Source organism: Schistocerca piceifrons, chromosome 4, assembly GCF_021461385.2.
Source record: "Schistocerca piceifrons isolate TAMUIC-IGC-003096 chromosome 4, iqSchPice1.1, whole genome shotgun sequence".
NCBI classification, from domain to species: domain Eukaryota; kingdom Metazoa; phylum Arthropoda; class Insecta; order Orthoptera; family Acrididae; genus Schistocerca; species Schistocerca piceifrons.
In genome coordinates, this window is record NC_060141.1 from 411,688,894 (window position 1) to 411,709,615 (window position 20,722).

The window sequence follows — 20,722 nt, forward strand, 5'->3', positions numbered from 1 at the left end:
TCCCAGAAGTTGCACACAAGAAGCCAGTCGGGCACTGCGCCGCCTTTCCTAGAAGCTGTCAGCCGAAAATGCGCGCAGGGATGTCTTAACGGGCCGGTAACCGAGGCACGCATGACCGCGGCCGATCTTAAAAGCGGATTTCTGGAACCACTCGCTCCGACGTCAGCGCCGAAGCGACAATGGCAGGCGTGCTGCGGCGTTCGTTCCGAGACACTGCACCTCGTTGACGCCGCTTTAATTGTAGCTGAGGCTGGTAAGGGGCGCCGGCAAGTCAGAGCGGTTAACGGGAGACGGGATGGAAACCCAATAAAGCCCTCTTTAGCTTTTAATGCTGCGGGTGGAGAGAGAGAGAGATAATCTCCCATAAGTATAAAAAAAAGTATAAAAAGTATAAAAAAAAGTATAAAAACTGTCGATAGGGTGATACGTACTGGAACATTCAATTCTGCTTTTGAGATTGTAAACCCACACACTGGTGTACACATTAGAACTTCACGGTCTGTTCTGGTGGTAGAGTAGATCTCTTGCTACATCTGCATGCATCGGAAGGCTTTTGATCTAAGTTGATAAACGCTTCCAGTGTCAATATACATACGTTGGTTGGCCACTCACAGTGTTTGTTTGACGACAAAGGCTAATTTCACTTTCGTCATTCATTTCTAAATCATCTTTAGGTGGTTCTTCTTCACCAAAACTTCTTGATTGTTTCAGTGTTTTGTTTGTTTAACGACAAAATGTTTTGAAAATGCTGCCTTGCGCAGAACACTAGGTTTTATTTTATTTTATTTTTCTCTAGCGACACACATTTCGTTGATGTCACGGTAGGGCAACCAGACGACAAGTATTTCACGGGATCGTCCCTTATTTAGCGTAATTGTAATAATTATAAAAAATCCGCCTCGATTGCACAAACTACCTGGTGTTTACCTAGGTTTCAGCGCCTTCTTCAGAACAAATATAAAACAGTTGGCCTAAATAGGCATAGTCAAAGGCAAGACCCCATAATTTTTTTTTTTTTTTACAAATGCACGGTACATATGTACCAAGTCAATAATATTACTTATGTCAACCCTGTGTTCGCTGCCTCGCCCCAGCCACCGTACGATGGTGACAGGCTCACATGCGCGGCTATCGAAATCACTGCGCATGCGCGCGGCCAGGAAACGCTCTTGGTAGTTTGTGCAATCGAGACGTATTTTCTAGAATTATTTCGATACTTAACGATTGCTGACGCGCTGCAATGCTGAAAGTTCTTAGCTTATTAGCTTAATTGTCCCGTCAAAATACACCCTGTGCATTGTCTGGTTTTCTATTAACAATACCATATATTTCGAAACAGCTTGCTTTTAAGTAACATGTAGCATAACCAAATGAACAAATAGGAGCATACCCAAAGACTAAAGAAAATATACCTTTATAGGTAAGCAGTGTATCTTCTAGAATAGAACATTTGTTCCAGAAAATACACTGACGCGCTACTCATTGTTTGACTGCACCAAGCTGATCGAGGTCTATCATTTTCAACTTCCTTGCATCTCAAAATACCTGCTGCAAGAATTTGCAACTCCTTACTTGATTTTTGCTAGCTCTACCTGGCACTAATGCTGCTACACAAAGTGTGTCCTCTATTACAAATGCTTTATGGACTGATGAAAAGAGTACTTTATAGACATAGACTACTGTATAGATACAGTATTACAGTATTAACGGAAGGTTCCACAAAATTCATTTTAACTTCTAATTTGGATCCCATATTTTGAGTTCGGAAGTCTGGTCGTCCTGTGTTTACCATCGCCTTCAGATCAACTCCGTAGCCAAACTGCAAGCGTCGCTGCCTATGGCGTGGAGGGACCTGAGATAGATTTCTCGTACCTGTTTGAGATTTTTGGAATCTAGATGGTGTGGAACGGCGTCCACTCAGTCTCGTGAGGTCAAATGAGGAGCTGCTTGACTAAGAAGCAGCGGGAACTTCTGAATTCATCTACTAGCAATAACGGCTCACGGAGTGGCGACATGCCGATGATAGGTCTGAAAACCATAAGTCTCTCGCTCCTCATACTACCTTGTAGGCAGTGGTCAGTCAACAGGAACATTCGTAATCAGTTAGTGGTGTTACAGCAACATTAGTGCATTTCTCTTTATTTTACTGTACAACGATAAGTATATGGTAGACGCGAATATAGATAACTTGAAATTGAGATATATACTTCTGCTGAAAATTTTGCAGTACAATGACAACCCCAAAATATCTACTTTCTCATCTAACATAATATATAAAACTAGCGGAGTACCCGGCTATTCTCATATATTTATTTTTTCCAACCTTCTTTTAGTCCATCGCTTCTCCCCCTATCTCTTTCCGTCTCATCCTCCACCTATCTTTGCCCATTTTCCTCCTCCTCTCTCTCTCTCTCTCTCTCTCTCTCTCTCTCTCTCTCTCTTTCTCTCTTTCTCAGCCATGGCCATCCACACACATATCCCCTGGCATCCCCCAAAACATACATTTTTCATATTAGGTGCATTGTGCTGCCACCTACTGCCAGGTATTCCACATCAGCGACCTCAGTAGTCACTAGACATCGTGAGAGAGCAGAATGTGGGGCATTCCGCGGAACTCACTGACTTTGAACGTGGTCAGGTGATTGAGTATCGCTTGTGTCATACGTCTGTGCGCGAGATTTCCACCCTCCTAAATATTCCTAGGTCCACTGTTTCCGATGCGATAGCGAAGTGGAAACGTGAAGGGACACGTACAACACAAAAGCGTACAGGCCGACCTCGTCTGTTGACTAACAGAGACGACGATAGTTGAAGAGGGTCGTAATGTGTAATAGATAGACATCTATCCAGACCATGTCACAGGAATTCCAAAATGCATCAGGATCCACTGCAAGTACTATGACGGTTAGGCGGGAGGTGAGAAAACTTGGATTTCATGGCCGAGCGGCTGCACATAAGCAACAAATCACGCTGGTAAATGCGAAACGACGCCTCGCTTGGTGTAAGGAGCGTAAACATTGGATGATTGAACTGTGGAAAAACGTTGTGTGGAGTGACGAATCACGGTAGACAATGTGGCGATCCGATGGCAGAATGCACTACTTGACCCCGGATGGTTTATACTGTAGTTTCTCGCTGTCTGCGCAGAACGTCCGTTGTATTGCAGAATGGCATCAGCCCTAGTCTGAAAATGGTTTTACGAAGTAACGTAGAAGTACAGCACTTTATTTTTCTTTAAAAAATTAAATACTTGTTTGCTATTTCTACGAAATAATAAAAGAGGAAGGAAATTACGGAAACAGTAATAAATTGTGTCTACGTAATGTGCCCATGACTGCTTGTAGCCCTTGAAAATGGACAAATTAACACAAAAACAGTTGTTCAACCTTAGTTCTCACCCTCTAGCACTGACGATTTGTAATGCCCAAACTGTGGTATGATCCCTGATTACAACTTCAGTTTTGAGCAGATCTTCAGAAAACTGGAATAAGTAGGAAAATTTTGGTGGACAGGTTAACAAGGAGAGGCCACGACCATAAGGTCACACCTTCAGTAGGCGATTAAAACGACAAATATGGAAGTAGTAAGGTGCACTACTCTGGCGATTCCGAGAAAATCGCAAGAGAAATTTTACGCGTCTGTTATGTAGCGAATGTTCCTGTTCGTAGGTGCTGGATGTTAGAATTCATGTAGGCGAAGTGGTTGGCGGCACAGTAGCTCAGCGTGTTCGGTTAGAGGGCTGGGTTCTCCCTGTAATAAAATAGAGTGAAGGGATCAACCATGAACTTGAACGGTTGTCAATTGGCGCCCGCCCACTACCAGATTCAACGAAAAAAAAAAAAAAGTGTTTAGCGGTCGAGCTTCGCAAGCCGAACGTGTATGAGACGACGGTTAGACTCTCGCTGAAATTTAATTTTAATCTTTATTTTTTTTTCATTACTGGTCATGAAATTCGAGAAGTGATATAAAAGCATGTGTATTTGCATAAAGTTTTAGTGAATTTAATGTTATTTGACTACTCACTATTTTTAATTAAAATTAATTTTTAGAACTAACATATTTATAGCAATCGACATTAAATGAAGAAACGTCTAGTTTCCCTGAAGATGTATGCCTGTCGCGATTTACGAAATCCCTTTTACATGGGCCGACCGGGGTGGCCGAGCGGTTCTAGGCGCTACAGTCTGGAACCACGTGACCGCTACGGTCGCAGGTTCGACTCCTGCCTCGGGCTTGTATGTGTGTGATGTCCTTAGGTTAGTTAGGTTTAAGTAGTTCTAAGTTCTAGGGCACTGATGACCTTAGAAGTTAAGTCCCATAGTGCTCAGAGCCATTTGAACCTTTTACATGTAATCTGGTAAGGGACCCGGAATTACTTTGCACCTCAACGCATCGAGCTGCAGACAAAGCAGCAGGCCCCATTAGGCAGTTAATCTGCCTAGCAGTGAGACGTTACTGACGTAGCAAGAACGAATTGTGTAGGTGCCAAGTTTTTGAATATCACGGAATTGACACTTGCACTACCAAAATGAAGGTTTAAGCGGGAGTCGAACGTTGCCTCATACATGTTCTCTTACGAAGCTCGAATGCTGACCACTTTTTCTTTATTTTGTTCGGTGTTGTTCGTTGCGTTTGTTCTGGGCGGACGTCACATGACATCCGTTCAATTTGATCTTTGATTCCTTTGCTCAGGTTTTTTTTTTTTTTTTATTATTACAGAGGGCCACCGCCTCTCTGACCGAACACGCTGAGCCACTGTGCCGGCTTACATCAGTCACATAATAGGCACGTAAGACTTCTCTTAAAATTTTCTCGGAATTGCCAGAGTAGTGCACCTTACTGCTTGCACATTTTTTTTGTTTTAATGGACTACTGAAGATGTACAAAGTTTGTAGTAAATCCGTGATCCCAACGTCGTGGCCTTCCCTTGTAAGTTTTCTTTTATTGTCTGTTTAATATTCTTGGTTCTATGTATTTTGAAACTGAGAGAGTCAAAAATTTCCAACGTTTGTTCGATTTCTGCGTTTATTACAGGAAATAATAAGAATAAAAAACCGAAAGTGGGTTATTTCAGAAGCCGGATACTTTAAGCGCTTTTGACAGTCATGTTAAACTGTCGAGGGAAAAAAAAACGATATAATCAAAAGCCGGTTGTTTCGGTGATAATCGCCATTCCTACGTCCTTTCCCGCGGTCTCACCGCCGGCTTGATAGAGCTATCAGAAGCAGTGCGCGGCTGTGTGCGACGCCCGGACTCGGACGGCGGGCGGCGCTGACGGCGCATAGGCCAGGCTTACATAGGGCGAGCGCCGCTGCCGTCGCGACGTCGAGGTGGCCGGCTTTACGCACTCCGATAACAAAGGGCTGTAAAGCTGGCTGTTTAAAACGTCCTACACGTTTTATTGGTCGCGCCGGCTATAACTCGTCCAGTTACGGCGCATATGCGCGACGCGAATCTCGACGGTTTTACGTCTCCCAAGAGTACAAGTCTCTGCCGTTCTAAGAGCAGGATCAGCTCGCGCGGCAACTAAGGGAATCGCGGCTTTAGTGCTAAAAATACTAGCAACTTACGCAGATGCTCCGGTCTTCTACTTTCGATGACGACCACACCCAGCTGACGTTTGTATGGTCGCGTTACGATCGAGCAGCCAGTTCCAAACACAGCTGGACTACGTACGCAGAACCTCACGCGAATGACCTGCTCATGTTTTCTCTGTTGTCATTGCTAACATTTGTCTCGTAAGAACATATGAGCGAATCAGCATGTAACATAGCGACATCGATATTCCAAAAGAAGTTTCCAATTAATTAATGCAATACTGCAAAGACTTCACCAATATTCGTCCCTAAAATACATTAGATGCATGTAGACCTTATGCTCATCAGAGTCAGTAATGTAGCTATACAGGTTGGTCCATTGATAGTGACCGGGCCAAATATCTCACGAAATAAGCAGCGAACGAATAAACTACAAAGAACGAAACTTGTCTGGCTTGAAGGGGGAAACCAGATGGCGCTATGTTTGGGCCGCTACATGGTGCTGCCATAAGTCAAACGGATATCAGTTGCGTTTTTTTTTTTTAAGTAGGAACCTCCATTTTTTACTACATATTCGTCTAGTACGGAAAGAAATATGAATGTTTTAGTTGGACCACTTTTTTCGCTTTGTGATAGATAGCACTGTAATAGTCACAAACGTATAAGTACGTGGTATCACGTAACTTTCCGCCAGTGCGGACGTTATTTGCTTCGTCATACATTACCCGTGTTAAAATGGACCGTTTACCAATTGCAGAAAAGGTCTATATCGTGTTGATGTATGCTATTGTGATCAAAATTACCTACGGGCGTGTGCTATGTATGCTGCTCGGTATCCTGGACGACATCATCCTAGTGTCCGGACCGTTCGCCGGAGAGTTACGTTATTTAGGGAAACAGGAAGTGTTCAGCCACATGTGAAACGTCAACCACGACCTGCAACAAATGATGATGCCCAAGTAGGTGTTTTAGCTGCTGTCGCGGCTAATCCGCACATCAGTAGCAGACAAACTGCGCAAGAATCGGAACTCTCAAAAACGTCGGTGTAGAGAATGCTACATCAACATCGATTGCACCCATACCATATTTCTATGCACCAGGAATTGCATGGTGACGACTTTGAACGTCGTGTACAGTTCTGCCACTGGGAACAAGAGAAATTACGGGACGATGACAGATCTTCTGCGCGCGTTCTATTTAGCGACGAAGCGTCATTCACCAACAGCGGTAACGTAAACCGGCATAATATGCACTATTGGGCAACGGAAAACCACGATGGCTGCGACAAGTGGAACATCAGCGAACTTGGCGCGGGGTAATGTATGGTGCGGCATTATCGGAGGTAAACCGGCATAATACGCACTATTGGGCAACGGAAAACCACGATGGCTGCGACAAGTGAAACATCAGCGAACTTGGCGCGGGTTAATGTATGGTGCGGCATTATCGGAGGAAGGATAATTCGCCCCCATTTTATCGATAGCAATCTAAATGGTGCAATGTATGCTGATTTCCTACGTAATGTTCTACTGATGTTACTACAAGATGTTTCAGTGCATCACAGAATGGCGAAGTACTTCCAACATGGTGGATGTCCAGCACATAGCTCGCGTGCGGTTGAAGCGGAATTGAATAGCATATTTCATGACAGGTGGATTGGTCGTCGAAGCACCATACCATGGCCCGCACGTTCACCGGATCTGACGTCCCCGGATTTCTTTCTTTGGGGGAAAAAAATGGTTCAAATGGCTCTGAGCACTATGGGACTCAACATCTGAGGTCATACGTCCCCTAGAACTTAGAACTACTTAAACCTAACTAACCTAAGGACATCACACACACCCATGCCCGAGGCAGGATTCGAACCTGCGACCGTAGCAGTCCCGCGGTTCCGGACTGCAGCGCCAGAACCGCACGGCCACCGCGGCCGGCCTTTGGGGAAAGTTGAAGGATATTTTCTATCGTGATTCACCGACAACGCCTGACAACATGCGTCACCGCATTGTCAATGCATGTGCGAACAATACGGAAGGCGAACTACTCGCTATTGAGAGGAATGTCGTTACACGTATTGCCAAATGCATTGAGGTTGACGGACATCATTTTGAGCATTTATTGTATTAATATGGTATTTACAGGTAATCACGCTGTAACAGCATGCGTTCTCAGAAATGATAAGTTCACAAAGGTACAAGTATCACATTGGAACAACCGGAATAAAATGTTCAAACGTACCTACGCTCTGTATTTTAATTTAAAAAACCTACCTGTTACCAACTGTTCGTCTAAAATTGTGTGCCATATGTTTGTGACTATTACAGCGCCATCTATCACAAAGCGAAAAAAGTGGTCCAACTAAAACATTCATATTTCTTTACGTACTACACGAATATGTAATAAAAAATTGGGGATCCTATTTTTAAAAAAACGCAGTTGATATCCGTTTGACCTATGGCAGCGCCATCTAGCGCCCCAACCATAGCGCTATCTGGTTTCCCCCTTCAAGCTAGACAAATTTCGTTCTTTGTAGATTTTTTGTTTGACGTTTATTTCGTGAGATATTTGGCCCGGTCGCGATCAATGGACCACCCTGTATAGTCACCACAGGTATCCCTTTCATCGATCACTAAGTGCAACAAATAAGTAATTTCACGTCACCTCTTGAGCGGTAGATAAAGAAGTTGTCTTTCGTACAGGCATGTATTGGTGCTGACGTATCATCATCAGTGGGTTATTTTATTTATTTCCATGTTGGGTTTCAACTCTCATCTTACCTGGGCTTGGCTTGACGAATCAGATTAGGTCTTTCTCTGTGCAGTACGCCAGTTTCACTTTAATGTTAAGCAAATGCAGACACACAATAGTGTGAAACACTTTCTGTTTAGTCTCGTTTCACATACTTTATTATAACAGTACGACCTACAGTTCGAGTTATAAGCCCATTTTTCAGTACAAAACTAATGCCATGTATGTGAACCAAGCAAAGATAAACATGAAACTTCCTGGCAGATTAAAACTGTGTGCACCGGCCGAGACTCGAACTCGGGACCTTTGCCTTTCGCGGGCAAGTGCTCTACCATCTGAGCTACCGAAGCACGTCTCACGCCCGGTCCTCACAGCTTTACTTCTGCCAGTATCTCGTCTCCTACCTTCCAAACTTTACAGAAGCTCTCCTGCGAAGATAAACATGTCAGCATCATAATCTTTCGATTCTTCACTCAAACTATAAAAGTTCTTACTTTTGACACAGTCAAACATGGATTTACAAAATTCATTAGGACAGCGATTATAATACTTATGACTAAACATACATTGGAGTAGAGCTATGGACAGGAAAGGGAATTTATTTTATTATTTTGGTGTAGTTTGCGTTTCCTAAGTACAACTTCAATTAGGACAAGCATCATTTTAAAGGCAAAGGGTTTCTCTGTGATGTTCTAAGTCCCATGGATATTAGGTAGAGGTTCTTCAGTTCAACGGTAAGCAACCAGGCATCATGAAAACTGGGACTTATAAATTCATCTGCCAAGAATGTTGTCCTTGCTACAGTGGACAGGCTGGGGGGCCAATCTGTGCTAGGCTCAAGGAACATCATAGAAGCTGGAGATTGATGAAGCCAGATTCATCCTCTGCCGAACATTGCCTGAACGTAAACCACAAATACATATCAGACGTAGACGTCGCACACAGAGAGGGAGAGGGTGTAAATCTCATTCGTTTAGAAGCGTTAGAAATTAAGGGACAGATTAGTATATCCCCACTTTTATTACTGAATGAGCTAACTCAGTTCAATTATTCACCCCTTTTGGACAATGTTACAACCTCTACATGGGAGAAGACCCTTAGTGTTTTCATAGATAACTAGATAATGACAAAAAACTCCCAATGCTGTGTTTAGCTCTAGTCCAATGTATGTTTAGTCATAATAACTGTAAACGCTGTCCTAATAAACTTTGTAAATCCATATGTAGCTGTGTCAAAATTGTCAGTAGAGAAACTTTTACAATGTAAGTCAAGAATCAATGGATTAAGAAATTGACATATTTATCTTTACATGGTTCTCATCTTTGGGATTAGTGGTGTGCAAGAAAATGGGTTTATAACCCGAAACCTAGGACTCACAGTAACGAGTTTTCAACTGTTTCTACCCTATGGGAGAAAAAAAATGAGCACTGCCACCATTAGAAAGGTTGGATTAAGGGACCAGTAGTTACTTTTCCAAAGGAATCACCGTGGTATTCGCCTAAAGGTTTTTGGCAAACCAAATGGGACTTAAATCTCTGTTACAGAACGCTATTTAAACTACCTCTCGATAAGTTCAAAATGGCTCTGAGCACTATGCGACTTAACTTCTGAGGTCATCAGTCGCCTAGAACTTAGAACTAATTAAACCTAACTAACCTAAGGACATCACACACATCCATGCCCGAGGCAGGATTCGAACCTGCGACCGTAGCCTCTCGATAAGTGCCCAATGCGTATTTACTGCGCCAGTTCGCTACAATTTCGCGTAAACTAGGCAGAATTTCCTAAGCAGACAACTATATTCTTGTAAAAGTTGCCTTTTGTTCTGATTTTGATCCTAGCCTGCTCTCCTTATCACCACCAACCCGACCTTCAATTCAGTCCCCTCCCTAATTCCTCTTTCCATCACTTTGGCTCCTATCGATCCCGTACGTGCTGGTGAAGATTTCCTCCCGTTCTCAAAGAAATCTTCACCAGCGATGTGCAGAAAGTATAGTTGCATTGAAAGCCCCCATTCGCACCCCCTACCACTTTACGATTTCACCTTCATATAATCATCCTGATTCATATTTGGAGTGATGATACTTAGGACTATCTTCACTATATTTGCTAACATGAAAGCTACTAGCTAAGGAAGTTCCACCCGCCATGTAAAATTGTTACTGCATTCAAAATCTTTGTGGTCGTTCACCGTGGCTCATTGTTGTTCATTCAAACGTATTTACATTTTATGTATCCGCAAGAAATATGATGCTTACACGTGCATCTCACAGAAGTAACGCTAAAATTTTGACAATTTTCATTTACAATTTGGAAAGTATTCTTATCTCCAGGGAACAGCAGTAACTGAAAAACACTGTCACGTACCGTATGAAATTTTATAGAAACATGAATATAATGTAGGAAAATACTTGCAACTTACACAGATTTTCATAAGTTTAGGAAGAAAACAAAAACGTAGAGAGGAAGGAGACAGGAGCAGAGGGTTTCTTCCCAAAGGAGTCCTGTGCTCAACGCACATAGCCCCTCCCACCAAGTGCCCGCATATTTTCTTAAACTTCCGTCTTCTGTGTGGACGCTTTCGCGTAATATGTGGCCTTGGAGTTCCATTCTAAATTCCTGTTCCGTGAACGGTAAGAAGACCAAACACTAACCTCGCTACGTGCCTCGACTCTAAACTGTCGAAGCCTGTCCTCGCTAAATGTAATAGCGCGTCACTAGCGTGAAAGGCCCCGTCATTAACTTACGTAATCTTCGCCAAAATATGTATGTCAGTATTTACATTCCTCTGTGATCTTTCTTTTTGAGTTTCAACAAACTGCTGCTGAAATGAGAACTTTATCTATTAGTAGTTATTAGCGTCGACTTGGCCTTCATTTTGTTTATTTCTGCTGTTACAGCACTGGGTTCGAGTTGGGAGAAGTGTAGTTAAAAATCGATATTTTATATTCATGATTTCTCTACCCAACTTCGTATACCAAATTTCTGTTATATTAATTTCTACATTTAACTGTCAAAACTTTGAAAGTAGTCTTACGCCAACAGTTCGCTCAGTTTTATACCATACATAAGTAACTTACACTGATTATCTAAAACATTGTGACTATTGTGAGATTCGATTCTGCGTGCCATGGACTCGTCAAGTCCATGATAGGTTTCAGGAGAGTGGCGCCAGATGCCTACGCCCAAGTCACGCAAGTTTCGTAAATTAGGCGTCAGTCGTTTGTGGGTGCTGCATTGGCGCCCTTTAGCGTATCAGATGTACTCCATCTCAGACACGATCATGAATCCACTATCACGTTCGTCAAACAAGTGTGGTACGATTCTGGCCTTGTGACACGAAAAGGAATTGAGATAGAAGTTGCCATCACCGTTAGGGAAAACATCAAACATGAAGGGATGTGAATGGTCTGCAAAAATTTTTACGTAGTCCACAGCTGTCACTGTGGCTTCGAAGATCCGCAGAAGCCCATCTGAGTGTACCCCGTAGCATAATACTGCACCCATCGATTTGCGTCCATTGCACACTGTTTCGAGCAGCCGTTCTCCTTGCTGACGGCGTATCTGGACCCGACCATCGGCCTGGTGTATCTAGAAACGTGATTATCCGACGAGGCGACAGGTTTCCATTGACCCACGGTCCAATCTCGATAGTCACATGCCCGCTGCAATCGTACTGGACGATGCTGTTGGGTCAACGCGGGAACATCTAAGGGTTACCGTGGCGGACTTCCTTTTGCTCTGCGTAGTGCAGCCAACTCGACTTGGCATGGACTCAACAAGTCGTTGGAAATGCCCTGTAGGAATATTGAGCCATGTTGCCTCAATAGATGCCCATAATTGCGAAAGTGTTTCCAGTGTAGGATTTTGTGCACGACCTAATACCCCGATTATGTCCCATAAATGTTCTATGGGATTGATATCGGGCGATCTGATTGGCCAAACCCTTCGCTCTCGCTGTCCACAGTCTTCAAAGCAATAGCGAACATTTTCATCCATAAAAGTCCCATCGTCGTTCGGGAACATGAAGCCCGTGACTGGCTGCAAATAGTCTTCCAAGTAGCCGAACATAACCATTTCTAGTCAATGATAGGTTCAGTTGGACTAGAGGACTCAGTCCGTTCCATGTAAGCACACCCTACACCATTATGGAGCCACTATCAGCTTGCTCAGTGCCCTGTTGACAACTTGGGTCCATGGCTTCGTGGGGTCTGTGCCACAGTCGAACTCACCTTCAACTCTTACCATCTATAATTGGGACTCATCTGATCAGACTACGGTTTTCAAGTCGTCTAGGGTCCAGCTGATACGGTCACGTTCCCAAGAGAAGTGCTGCACGCGATTTCGTGCTGTTAGCAAAGGCAATCGCGTCGTTCGTCTGCTGCAATAGCCCATTAACACCAAAAAATGTTCAAATGTGTGTGAAATCTTATGGGACATAACTGCTAAGGTCATCAGTCCCTAAGCTTACACACTACTTAACCTAAATTATCCTAAGGACAAACACACACACCCATGCCCGAGGGAGGACTCGAACCTCCGCCGGGATCAGCCGCACAGTCCACGACTGCAGCCCCTTAGACGGCTCGGCTAATCCCGCGCGGCATTAACACCAAATTTCGTCGCACTATCCTAACAGATACGTTCGTCGTACGTCCCACGTTGATTTCTGCTGTTACTTTACGCTGTGTTTCTTGTCTGTTAGCACTGACAACTACGCAACCGCTGCTGCTGTCGGTCGTTAAGTGAAGGCCGTCGACTACTGCCTTGTCTGTGGTAAGAGAGAATGCCTGAAATTTGGGTTGCTCGGCACACTCTTGACACTGTAGATCTCGGAGTATTGAAATCCTTAATGATTTCCGATACTGAATGTCCCAAGCGTTTAGATACAATAACTATTCCGCGTTGAAAGTCTGTTAATTCCCGTCATCCGGCCATAATTGCGTGGCAACGGGTTCAAAGGAATAGAGTTGAGTCCAAATGACAGCTCCACCAACGCACCCCCCTTTTATATCTTGTGTACGCGATACTACTGCCATTTTTGTATGTGCATATCTCTACCCAATGGCTGTTTTTACCTCAGTAGATGTGCATCGAACCTTCTGATGTGGAACCTTTGTGTTTGCACCAGCAGTGTACTCTGCCGTCAGATCTGCCACGGATCGCCGCCTATCCTATTTTACAGAGGGGCAGGTCTCGGACATCCACGAGGTCCAGCACCCTGTCGCCTATTCGTGGTTTCGCCATTTTCGAACACCTTCTAAAGACCGTCAAAACAGTGGCGTTCGAACAGCAGACCAGACCAGCTTCGTCGTTTCCGAACACCTCTATCCAGACGCCGGACCATGGCCCATACCAGGCTGACCCATGGTTTTCTTTTGCGTGATGATCCACCGCCACTTTGTGGTTGTGGAGCCTTCCAGTCAGTAGCCCACATTTTGGTTGAATGCCCCCTTCTTTTGGCTCTGCGTGCTAAGTACAGACTCCCCCGCACTTTACCTTTGATTTTGGCTGACGATTCCCGGATGGTCGACCTGGTTCTCGGTTTCCTCTGGGAAAGTGGTTTTTATTCTCAGTTTTAAGGTTTTTACTCTCACTGTGGTGTTGGGGCAGGGCGGTGAGCGTTGGGGTATCTCCCACTGTAAGCTGTGTTTGGAGATTCCCGACGCCCCTCCCTGGCCGCGATCCTCTTTTCTTCCCCCTTTTACTCTGTTTTTATCACTTTTCAGGATTGGTTAGTCTCCTCTTCCCATATGCACTTCTACATTCTAGCGGTTGCACGCTTTTAAGTCGCAGCTGGTCTTGCCTCTACTGCTTCAGAGGTGGGATATTTCCTGCCTCTAGCATAGCGTTGGGGTCGCTCTCTTGCTGACTTACCTCATTTTGTTTTTACCATTGACGACATGACTGCACTTTTACGTTTTTTAGCCTTTTCTCTTTTATCGTTCTGACTTCTCTGAGATGTCTCACTATCTGAATGGACCACATCAGGAACAATGGACTGATGACCTTGCTGTTTGGTCCCTTTAACCCCAATCAATCAACCAACCAACCAACCAACCAACCGGACCATGGCAGCCTGCCCTTTTCCGAAGTCACGTATGTCACTGGGTTCCCCCGTTTGCGGCCATTATCGTCGCTAGAATGATTTCCTATTCGTCTTTGCTTGGTTTATATGCTTTTCTTATCGCATCACGTGTCCGTGTTCACAGCGCCACCAGGCGACATTCCATCTCGTGATGGGCAGAGGTCACATTTTTTTTGACTCATCAGTGTAAGCTAGAATGAAACGATTTCTCTGACAAGTCACTTGAAACTGATTAATCACTATCCAACATTTTATGTCTGCTGGCAGCTATTTAATACGGGGGAAAATATTCGCTAGCGTGGGGTGTCCGGAGGTTTTGCTTTGTGTACCCCGCGCTAAACATCGCCCTTTCATTAGGATTTTACAACGCATTCCTGAACAGAAGACAAGGGGCTTCAGAGTCAACACAGCACAACATTGTAGACTTTAACTGTTACAGACGTTAGCTGTTTCCGTGCTCAGTTTCGTACACCGCTGGGCTTTCAGGAGGAAGAGCACGAAAACTGTCACACCCTGTCGAAAACTGGAGTAAACAAAAAGTTGATCTGCAGACAATGCAGGACCTCCTACTGTGCTTCGCTTCCGGTTTCTGACCCTGCATCACACGCGCATAATTGTGTTTATGATTACATGTAAGGGACAGTCAAATGCAAGAGAGACAGATGGAAAAAAGTAAATAAACTGTTTATTATTTCAAAGCAATCACCAAAACTGTTCATTCACTTATCGCACTGTGAGAAAAGGCGGTTAACGCCTGCATGGAAAAATGTTTGTACTTGCCTGCTGAAACATGATTGTGCCCAACGCGTGCATCTCTTCGTTCGAAAAAAAATCGACGGCCACGAATGTATTTCTTCCTTCAGGGACCTAAAAATGTAGAAATTTTGGGGAGACAGTTCGGAACTGTATGGAGGACGTGTAAGGGCTTCCCAGCGAAACTTCTGGATCGTTATCGAAACAACCGTGCTAACATGTGCGTCGGCTATTTATCATAAAAGTATTAACAGCTGAGCCGATTACTTCTGAAATAAAAGGCGGTGGTTTACTTACTTTTCTCCATTTGACTCGTTTTTATTTGACTGCGTGTATTATCGGTCCGAGGGGAGGAAAGAAAGCATGGAAGAAGCGGAGAAATAATGCTTACATTTTAACGTTCCGTCTATCTCATTAGAGGTTGGTGAAATTTGTAGAAGACGAGACAGGAATTAATTAGTTAAAGAAGCATCCCTGCATTCGTGTAAGAGACAAAGGAAATCGGTCCTCTCGAATTAGACGTTAGTGCCTTAGCCAGAATCTGTGATTGTCCTTTCACGTGACGACCCCTGAACTTTAGACGATACATGTATAGTTTAGTCACTTATCGAACTTCTCTTCCTGAACCTTCCTGACAAAATGGTTCAAATGGCTCTGAGCACTATGGGACTTAACATCTATGGTCATCAGTCCCCTAGAACTTAGAACTACTTAAACCTAACTAACGTAAGGACAGCACACAACACCCAGCCATCACGAGGCAGAGAAAATCCCTGACCCCGCAGGGAATCGAACCCGGGAACCCGGGCGTGGGAAGCGAGCACGCTACCGCACGACCACGAGATGCGGGCTAACCTTCCTGACAGATCAAATCTGTGTCCAGGATCGGCACGACCCGTCCTCCACCTTGTACGGATGTCCATACTTGGAGTCCAAGGCACATCTTTATTTTTCTTTACCGGAATTGGTGGTAATTGTTCCTACAGCATCGTGAGACTTCTGGAACCCGTATTTAAATGAACAGCTAGAGTCACAGTATAAAAATTTGCCATGACTTTCTTTTCTACTCACCCGCGATTAAAAAACTTTACTCAATGGTAGACATGAGGACATCTAACAATGAAAAGTACAATTTGTTTTGTAAGGAACCGACGACAGATCCTGTCGTAATATCACCTACTTCAGACAGGTTCATTGGAACTCTTCCCTTCTTTACAATCTATTGTCCAACGTTTTTCTGCATGTTCTTTTCTACAAAAGTGCATTCGTTTCTTCCGTCCTTGTGCATAAACCATCTGTTAGTGCAGTAGTTGATGGGATGCTGAAATAGGACTCAGCCTTCACGATGTCCTGTGCATCGTATCCGTACATTACAGTAACCTACTAACAGTGATTTCCATGTAGTTCCCGCAGCCGAAGGATACAGCTGCATTGTTTGCGGAGGTTCTCCGTCGAGCCTCTAGCTAGCCTCTCACAATGGCATATCCTTGCACATATTTGCCTTATGCAGATTTCGCCCTCACTCCGTCTTCAAGCGTATAATAGTAATTTGCCGACAATGTCTAGCCTAAGAGAACAAATCTGAATTACTCAAACGAAAGTTTGTGAAGGAAAAAAGAAAAGAACGCGACAGGTACTCAGGAGAAGTACAAGAGCACTATTTAACTGTTCTCTAGTTCTTGTGTGAACGTTTATTCATTTGTTCATGAGTAGATACGGCTACGTTATCCTGCGACGAGCACTGCTAACGATACATTAAACAGTGTCGAGGTCTTTCATGAACTGTTTCCAGTTCAACTAATGTTTTATGCGATTACTGTTGTGCAGAATGATATTCGTCTTCACAGTAACGAAAATGGTCAGTGGTACTTTTACCTGACAAATAATTGGCAACTAATTTTCTGTTATGTCATTATGAAACTCTTTGTACCTAGTAGCTCGGAAAACATGGATGGATATCACACGTAACCTTATTAAGGGCAACCCTCTGACATTTGCATAGAGTACGAAGCTGCAGAAATGATATTTACTAAGAATATTGCACTGTTACAACAAGAATTTAATTATCAACAAGCTGACGGAATTTGAAAAAATAACGATCTTCATAATTCCCGAGTGGATAGAACACCACCACTCTATTCGACGAGTCGTTCTGAATGCCAGTGGAGAGCACAAAACACCCCCCTCCCTCCCCCCCTCCCCCCTTCCCCTTCACCGACTCGTTCGGCCCCTTTCCTTTGTTTCACGTTAGCCTATCGCACATCACGCAGCTGTTTTATTTTCAATTTTCAATAGTGGTGTGTGTGTGTGTGTGTGTGTGTGTGTGTGTGTGAGTTCACAGACGTGAGCTAAATGTCCTGTTTATCAAAAAACTACACTCGACAAATGACTAGAGGTCTGTACGGATAAAGCTGATGCTATCCTCACTTGCAACAAGTCCACAAGTGGATTACGTGCCTCCTAAGGTCCTTGATCTGGATTTGCATTTGGAAGTATCAGAATATTGTAAACCATTTTCGCTTGCTCACTGTGACGAAGCTCCAACGGCAGGCTTGCACTTGCTCTAATTTTTTTCGTCTACTGAAATGAGATTCCGAAATTTATTATTTGCTGATTAAGAAACAAGAGACAGTTCATGACTGCGTTTTAATACAGCATAGTCTGTCATATTATTGATACGTTTATTAAGCTACAAGAAGACTGAACACCTGTTAGATGATCATTTTGACTTTAGGAAAGCTAAAGGCACTGGAGAGGATGTTCTGACATAGTGTTGTTAACGGTAAGAAGACGTAAGAGAAATCAAGACTCGTTCATAGGATTTGTCGACATAGGAAAAGTGTTAGGCAGTGTAAAATGGTGCAAGGCTTTCGAAATTCTCAGAAAAATGGGAGTAAGCTACAGGGAAAGACGGGTAATATACAATACGTACAAGTACCAAGAAGAAAAAACAAGAATGGCAGACCAAGAACGAAATTCTCGAAATAGAATGGGTATAAGACAGAAATCTAATCTTTCGTCCGCTACTGTTGAACCAATACAGCAAAAATGCAATTACGAAAATAAAAGAGAGATTCAGGAGTGGGTTTAAAATTCAGCGTGAAAGGAAATCAATGAAAAGATTCACTGATGACATTGCTGTATTCGTGAAACTGAGGAACTATTACAGGACCTTTTAGTGGAATGAACAGTCTAATGAGCGCACACTTTAGATTGATAATAAAACAAAGAGAAGCACTGAGGAATACCAGAAATTACATTAGATCAAGTTAACATCAAAATTGGGGACCACGAAGTGAAGGAAGTCTACTGCTACCTCGGAAGAAAGACAACACATGACGGATGAAACAAGAACAACATAAAACGCGCACTAGTACAGGAAAGACGGCATCCAGGGGCAAAAGATATCTACTAGTACCATATATTGGGCTTACTCGTAATTTGAGGACGGTACTTCTGAGAATGTGTGTATGGAGCACAGCATTGTATGGAATTGTGTCGTGGATGGTGGGAAACCGGAAAAGAAGACACTCGAAGCATTTACTATGTGGAGCTATACAAGGATATTGAATATTAAGTGAACTGATAAGACAATACATGAGTCCTCCGCAGAATCGGCGAGAAGTGGAACATCTGGAAAACGTCGACAAGAAGAAGGGTCAGTATGACAGGACATGTCTTAGGGCTTCAAGGAATAATCTCCGTGGTAGTTAAGGAATCTGTCAGGGTAAAAAGTGCAGGGTGAGACAGAGACTGGAATACATCCAACAAGCGATTGACGTCGGATACAAGTGCAATTCTGAGATGAAGGTGTTGGCACAGGAAAGGACTTTCGCGGTGCACCACATCAAAGCAGTAAGAAGACTGAGGATCCAAGAAAAAAGTTAAGACTTCCTCACGTAATTTGTAAGATTTCCGCAGCACTGAGAAACCAAACGCAGTAGTGTTAAAAACTGTCTTCATTCCTTACTTGCTGTTCATTGTTGGTAATGCAGTTCGTTTATGAAACGTACTTTAATTTATCATAATGTAAAATTATTGTAACATTCTGTACTGTTTAATGTAATAAATGTTGCAATGAGCACTTGCAAATATAAAGTATGTACAAAAGAATAATAGATTTACAAACACTGTTTATGTATTTGACATACAAATAGGCGAAAATCGCAAGATTGAAGTGTCCTTAAATTTTTAACATCAAATTAGTGTTGCAGATACCCGCATGCACACATGGATATCAACATGGCCACAGGCTTTTTCCGCAAAGCAACTATTACTGCGGATTTCCCCAGTTATTGTATCCACATACACATCTAACCAAATATGATACCTCGAGAAACTTTGGTGATTGTAACCTTTCTGAGTGTGCATGCCCACAGTTTGATGAGGATGGAATGATGATGCAGTAGTGACATTGATGGTGAGGGGGTCATGGTGATGAAGATAGTGGTACTGATGAGGACAAAGATGTGATGATGATTCATATGATGATGATTTGGGTGATGACTCAGATGATGATGATGGTGGTGGTGAAGATGGTGATGGTGGTGGTGAAGATTTTAATGATGGTCGTTATTTGTATGATGGTGATGGTCATTTGGCTTGAGTTTATTATTATTATTATTATGTTGCAGGTGGTGACATTGTCGGTGTACACGTACTTCATGTCAGCGCTGATGGGGCGGCAGTTCGTGGGCACTGAGGAATCGGCGAGCGGGCTCGACATGTACGTCCCTTTCTTCACTGTGCTCCAGGTGAGCGGTCCCTCCCACGAGTGTGGAGATTCTGATGCTCGTGGTTCGTGCGTACGTACCGCCATCGTCGAAAAATCTAACAATCACTTCTATGTCGCAGTCAGAATGGAAGGCTAGTGCCTAGATGGATCGTAAATACTCAGATTACTCCAAATAAGAACTGGTTTAACACCGTAGCCGTTCCAGTACTGGCTACTTTAAACAGTATATACATTCAGTACGTAAATGCTATTTGTTTTGTCACTTGTTTAGTGGGGAGCGCCAGATCAGTCCGGTTGACAAGGTTGTCAATTGTACAGTCTTGTCAAGATTTACGACATGAGCCGGAAGTGTGTAAAAAAATTCGCCCAAGGACTATCTTAACAAGAAATAGAACACTGCATCAGCACATTACAAGTTTCAATTTACGTATACAGTTGTACCTATTAAAGAAGGTGTTACACGTGTCGTCATTGCATTTGAATGCAATAGGCACTCACCATTTTAGAGGTGATTCAAACATCCACACGCCGCACTGTCTACATTCCCTAATGCTCGCACGTTACGTGATTCCTGCGTCAGGGTAAGAAGAAGACTTTTATCGTCGTTTTTGCTCGTCGATGCTTGTAATACTTATATAAATAAACAAATTTGTGCTTCTGTTACCGTATGCTTTCGCCCATGTCAGTTTTCGGTATTAATTAGGATACAAAATTTATGTATAATGTCATGCTTGGACGTACTTCATATTTTCATGGAATCGACTCAGTCGAAGTAAACTCCCCATGTAAGACCCACTCTCGCTATATTTTTGTGAGCTCTTACTCCATATTGTAGCTTGTCAGTCAACTAGATAGTAGCATCAA

At 43.4% G+C, this 20,722-nt stretch overlaps 1 protein-coding gene and 1 non-coding gene across 2 annotated transcripts in view; one reads left to right on the plus strand and one right to left on the minus strand.

Annotated features, from left to right (window-relative positions):
- Window positions 1-20,722, plus strand: part of LOC124794954 (bestrophin-4) — a 574,436-nt gene that overhangs the window by 494,882 nt on the left and 58,832 nt on the right. Inside the window, exon 6 of the mRNA XM_047258669.1 lies at window positions 19,758-19,877. Coding sequence (XP_047114625.1) covers window positions 19,758-19,877 — 120 coding nt within the window. The remainder of the gene's footprint in view (window positions 1-19,757; window positions 19,878-20,722) is intronic.
- Window positions 8,559-8,632, minus strand: Trnas-cga. The gene has a single exon. It is a non-coding gene; the product is annotated as a tRNA-Ser (tRNA).